Source organism: Ziziphus jujuba, chromosome 6 (genome assembly GCF_031755915.1).
Source record: "Ziziphus jujuba cultivar Dongzao chromosome 6, ASM3175591v1".
Taxonomy (NCBI): Eukaryota; Viridiplantae; Streptophyta; class Magnoliopsida; order Rosales; family Rhamnaceae; genus Ziziphus; species Ziziphus jujuba.
In genome coordinates this window covers 10,940,933-10,946,936 of record NC_083384.1, presented here as the reverse complement: position 1 = coordinate 10,946,936, position 6,004 = coordinate 10,940,933, and the positions used below count along the sequence as shown (strand labels likewise).

General features: G+C 33.5%; 1 protein-coding gene across 1 annotated transcript; it reads left to right on the top strand.

Moving 5' to 3' along the window:
• The first annotated feature begins 1,518 nt into the window (after window positions 1-1,518).
• On the top strand, window positions 1,519-5,593 carry LOC107430885 (MDIS1-interacting receptor like kinase 2-like). The gene is made up of 2 exons (XM_060818061.1): window positions 1,519-4,440; window positions 5,003-5,593. The coding sequence occupies exons 1-2, from the start codon at window positions 1,692-1,694 to the stop codon at window positions 5,389-5,391; spliced, it is 3,138 nt and encodes a 1,045-aa protein (XP_060674044.1). The 5' UTR covers window positions 1,519-1,691; the 3' UTR covers window positions 5,392-5,593.
• Window positions 5,594-6,004: the final 411 nt, after the last annotated feature.

The following is a 6,004-nucleotide window of genomic DNA, read 5'->3' as shown; positions in this document are numbered from 1 at the left end:
TTTAATTCTAATTGATTTGCAAAAGTGTCCAACCTTCTGGAAAAAGGGTATTGTCTTTATTGATGATGGAGCGCTAGTAGGATTCATATATCATATAACAATTTATTTATACTATTTAAAAGGTTTTATTTTTCTATATTTGATTTTTTATATAAAAAATTATGTATGATTAAATATATCCAATTAATATTTATTATTTCAGTATAAATTCTTTGGTGATATCACCAATGGTGATTTTTTTTTTTTAAATTTATGCTGATGGAAAGTAAATAATCATTATATTAATTTTATTTTAACATGGATATAAAAGTGAAACTGATATTTAATTATCAAAACATATGTCTTCTGCTTTTAATAAATTTTATTCTTAATTAATTTCAATGAACAAAGAGACTCCAAAAAAAAAAAAAATGTTTTCAAAGCACGTTTGGTAGAATATTAAGTGAAAGAAATATAATATAATGGAAAGTGGCACGTTATTATATTAGATATTATCGTAACATGAATATGATAGGGAATTTGAGATTTAATTATCAAAATATCTTCTGTTCTTAACAATTTTTATTCTTAATTAATTTCTACGAAGGAAAAGATGTTCTTAACAATTTTTATTCTTAATTAATTTCTACGAAGGAAAAGACCAAAAGAAAACGTTTTCAAAGCACATTTGATAGAATATTAAATGAAAGAAATATAATACTGTTCACTTGTTCCTACCAATTTCCATGGGTTTAATTAAGAAATATTTTTATCACTGTAAATAATAATATGAGCTATTACTTCAAAATATAGATTTGCAGTTTTTTTATACAATGTATTATGGTTGACGATCCATAATTCATTTGATAGAAATATAGAAAGCCGTAATTTTAAATTTATATATAGCTTATTTGTATTAGCTATACCACCACTATTTGGCATCGATTCCAAAGGAAATATATTAAATTAAAAAAACATATTACTTGCCACATGGTATGTGAGATCTCATATCGGTTGCAAAGGGAAATGAAGCATGCCATATAAGTGGGTGTGGATACCTTTCTCTTGAGACGTGTTCCCATGAGGGAAAGTAAAACCGTGAGGGGTAGGATTGGGCTCACCACCTAGCTTCTAAAGAGGACAATATCTCGGTTGGATCTAAAAGGTCCGAACCAATAGGACTGGCAGGTGAAGAGATAGGACCCCTAATCCTGAGACGCGTTTTGACAAAATTATGCGGTTCAATCAATCGAAATATATTATTTTTTATATCACATGCCACGCGGTATGGTATTCAATCTAAGGTGAGAATAAGATCATTGAACATTATATATATATATATATATATATATATATATATAACCTGGAAAAAAGATCACTATGCATTAGATTGCAATATAATTAGCTAGATAGACCAAAGGTAAATAATCATTCAATTACCCCAAAAAAAAGAAAAAAGGTAAAAATAATTATCCACCATTAACTAAAAGAATGAATAATCAATTGTTAAAGTAAGTTCGGTACAATGTATCACGACAGCAGATTTTCATTATTTTAATCTGAGGTGGCCCGCTTATAGCGAGTTAATGACCAATAGCAAACTTGTTAATCAGCGAAAAACAAAATAGCCTATTTATTTAAGCAACTTAGAAGAGAATCAATCAAGAGCCCCAAAAAAAAAAAAAAAAAAAAAAAAAAAAAAATCCTTGTCCATGGCACCCACACTTGGTAAACTGATATCCAAGAAACACCCCACACCACCAATCCAGTCCCTTTTGGTAGTCGTCCTCATCATCATCGACGTTCTACTAATGTTTTGTTCTTCTTCTTCTACTGCGACAAATCTGTATATTTCTTCTAAAACATCTCGAGGGACATCAGGACGAGAAGAACGAGTGGAAGTAGAAGCGAAAGCTCTTCTCAAATGGAAGGAAAGCCTTGATAATCAAACTCATGTTTCTGATATTCTCTCCTCATGGAAGTTTTTTCCAAGCAGTTCCAATATCACAAGAAAAGGCAATATTAGCCTCTGCCAATGGTTTGGAATCACATGTAATGAGTTTGGAAGTGTTCTTTACATAAACCTTGAAAGTCATAATCTGAAAGGTACGCTCCAAAACTTCAATTTCTCATCCTTTCCCTACATAGAGAGCTTTACTCTGTATAACAATTCACTGTATGGGACTATACCTCCGCAAATCAGTAATATTTCTAGACTTGTTTACCTTGACTTAAGTAGCAATCAACTCTCTGGAAATATTCCTGTTGAAATATTCCTTCTGCAAAATTTAAGTGTACTTTATTTGGATGGGAATAACTTAAATGGTTCTATACCACATGAAGTAGGTATGTTGAGGTCAATTGAGGAGATTTTCTTTAGAAATAACTCTCTTTCAGGTCCAATCCCAACATCCCTTGGAAATATTACCAGCAATTTAACCTATATCGATCTTAGTAGAAACAAATTCTCTGGATCCATCCCTCAAGAGATAGGAAAACTTAAAAATCTTAACCAGCTTTACATGGAAAGAAACAATCTTACTGGCTCAATTCCTATGTCCATTGGAAACCTCACCAACCTAATTCTTATAAACCTTGCCTTCAACAAAATTTCAGGATCCATCCCTCACGAGATAGGTTTCCTTGAATCTATCCAAGAGCTTTATTTGTACGGAAACCATCTCACTGGATCAATTCCTGCCTCTATTGGAAAACTCAAATCCTTAGTCGCCTTGCTTTTGTTCGACAATAACCTCACTGGTACCATTCCTCTCGAAATGAACAACCTCATACACTTCGATTCATTGCAACTAGATAACAACTTCTTGCATGGGTCACTACCAGACAATATTTGTCTTGGTGGAAAGTTGAGATGGTTTTCAGCAGCTTATAACCAATTTGAAGGTCAGCTTCCAAAAAGCATGAGAAATTGTACTTCTCTACAATCGGTTTACCTAGATGGAAACCGTTTAGCAGGAAACATATCAGAAGACCTTGGGATATACCCAAATTTAAAGTTCATGAAATTAAGCAGAAACAATTTTTTTGGTGAGCTTAGTGGAAATTGGGGAGAATGTCGAAATCTTACTGCTTTGAGCATATCCGATAATAGAATTTCTGGTAGATTAATTCCTGAACTTGGAAATGCTGCTCAATTACGTAAGCTTGACCTCTCCTCCAATCTTCTTGCTGGGAAAATTCCAAAGGAATTAGGACGTCTAAAATTTTTATTCTTCCTCAATCTAAGTAATAACATAATTTTCGGCAAAATTCCAATGGAAATTGGAATGTTATCTGAGCTTCAGCAGCTTGACCTTGGAGCAAACAAGTTGAGTGGACTGATTCCCATGCAACTGGGACAATGTTCAAAACTACAACTTTTGAACTTGAAAAACAACAGCTTTAGTGGGACAGTTCCCTTCCAGATTGGGAAATTGCAATCTCTTCGAGATCTTGATCTAAGTATGAATTTACTTATAGGAGAGTTGCCCATGGAGTTTAGAAATTTGCGCATGTTGGAAACATTAAATCTTTCTCACAATAATCTCTCTGGAAAAATACCTTCGGTGCTTGACGATATGATAAGCTTGACATTTGTTGATGTATCTTACAATCAGTTAGAAGGTCCTCTCCCCAATCTCAAAGCCTTCATTGAAGCACCAGAACTAGCATTGGAAAACAACAAAGGCTTGTGTGGCAACAATACTAGTTTGAAACCTTGCTCCACAAGTAAAGAAAATAGCAATAAAGTTGTACTTTCACTCATAGTATCTGTTTCTGGTACGCTTTTTCTATTGTTCGCCATTTTTGGAGTTCTCTTTATTCGCCAAAAGATTAAAAAGAACAAGTTTGTACCAAGAGAAACACAAGTTTTCCAAACTTTCTTTGCAGCGTGGAGGCATGATGGGAAAAAGGTTTACGAAGAAATAGTTGAAGCCACTGAAAATTTTGACTCCAAATATTGCATTGGAGTTGGAGGAAATGGGAGTGTTTATAAGGCATTGTTGTCAAATGGTCAAGTTATTTCTGTGAAAAATTTCCATGAGAATGGTCAAGCAGCCAGTGAACAAGCTTTCAAAAGTGAGACAAGTTTGTTGACTGGATTACGCCATCGAAACATCATCAAGCTTTATGGATTTTGTTCGCATCGAAAACATTCATTTTTGGTGTATGAATTCATGGAAAATGGAAGCTTGGTACAGATATTGAATGACTATGGTAAGGCCATAGAGTTGGAGTGGACTAAGAGAGTTAATGTGATCAAAGGTTTAGCCAATGCCATGTACTATTTGCATCACGAGTGTTTTCCTGCTATAATCCACCGAGACATATCAAGCAAGAATGTTTTGTTGGATTCAGAATATGAAGCTCATATTTCTGACTTTGGTTCTGCTAGAATTTGTGATCCTGAGTCATCAAATTGGACTTCATTTGCAGGAACATTTGGATATGTAGCCCCAGGTAAGTTTTGCAGTCAAATTGGCTTTCATTTAATAACCCACAATGTAACATTTATATTTCTTTATTTCTTTATTTTAGTATTGATGCATGTATTTATTTTCTTATTTAATTAAAAAAAAACATTTTAATAATAGAAACATTACCTTTTGTTTTAGCAAAATAAAATCATAGAACTTGGTAACTAATAAAAAGGACTTTAAAACGCAATTTACAACATTTTTTATGCTTTCATATCGTGGAAAATGCGTATGAGTAATTTTATTTTTCATATATTTAAAGCCAATGCAAGTTTTCAGACATTTCTTCTATTCCAGAACCAAAATTATCACATTAGTTAGTGATGTTCTGTTGCTACATTGCTCTGTTACACTTTAAATTAAAATTCGCTTATTGCGGTCTCAAATTGTTTTTCCCCCTCTGTTTTGGCCACTCTAGATACATGATCGAGTTCAAATTTTTGATTTCTGCAATGAAAAAATATTGTTGTAAATTCTCATGATTTATCACACACACCACTAAATTAGATACATATTAACCCAAAGTTTATAATATTTGTTTGAAGAGCTTGCTTTCACAATGGAAACAAACGAGAAAACCGACGTGTATAGCTTCGGAGTTGTAACATTGGAAGTGATATTGGGAAAGCATCCGGGAGATCTCATCTCAGATTTGTCATCATCACCATCATCATTTGCAGCTGCATCTGATGAAATTCTACTCATGGATGTACTGGATCCACGTCTCTCAGCTCCAAGAAGGCAAGTAGAAGCTCAAGTGGCTTCGATTGTAGAGATAGCATTTGCTTGCCTGCATCCAGTTCCACAGTCTCGACCAACCATGAAGCAAGTCTCTGAGAAGTTATCAACTACTCGATTACCACCATTATCACAGCCTATTCATACCATTACATTGAAGCAGCTGATTGATCCTCCAACCACGAAAACATCCTAAATGGCTTCAATTTCCTCCATGTTTCAAGTTTTGTTGTGTGCCTCTGCATTTTCTTTAACTATACTATCCGATTTTGTAGTTTTTGTTTTTGTTTTTGTTTTTCTGTTTTCCCTTATACCGGTTTTTACATATCCACAGGATTTAGTTGTATGGAATTTATTGTAATAGTTTCAGTGGAAGCAAAGTTTGCAGCCAATGATCATTCTATGTTATTAATATCCAAAAAAACCATTAATTTCTTTGTGTCATTTAAATGTAATTCACTAGGACTCCAAAGACACATAACAAGGGAAAAAAACAAAAAAAAAACCGTTATCTCAGTGGGTCCAAACCAAGAGTACAAATTAGTTTGTGTTGCTTTCAATTTATTGAGTAACAAAATATCAGTAGGATTGGTAGGACTAAAATTACAGAATTAACGGGTCAGTTTTGGCTCTAAGTTTTCAATTGCAGCAATGTGAATGAAGAAACTCCAAATAGCCACTTGTAAGGCTCTGTTTGGCAACTACGATTTTAGTGAGAAAAAAATTTTTTTTTTTTTTTTTTACTCCTCCTCTGCCTTCTGTCAACACATAGTCCTCACTCAAGTTGAATCTGTCTATTGAGCGTTTTT

Coding starts and splice junctions, on each gene's coding strand:
- LOC107430885 (XM_060818061.1), top strand. CDS start 1,692: ATGGCACCCACACTTGGTAAACTGATATCCAAGAAACACCCCACACCA. Junction 4,441..5,002: donor ATTTGGATATGTAGCCCCAG/GTAAGTTTTGCA, acceptor ATTTGTTTGAAG/AGCTTGCTTTCACAATGGAA.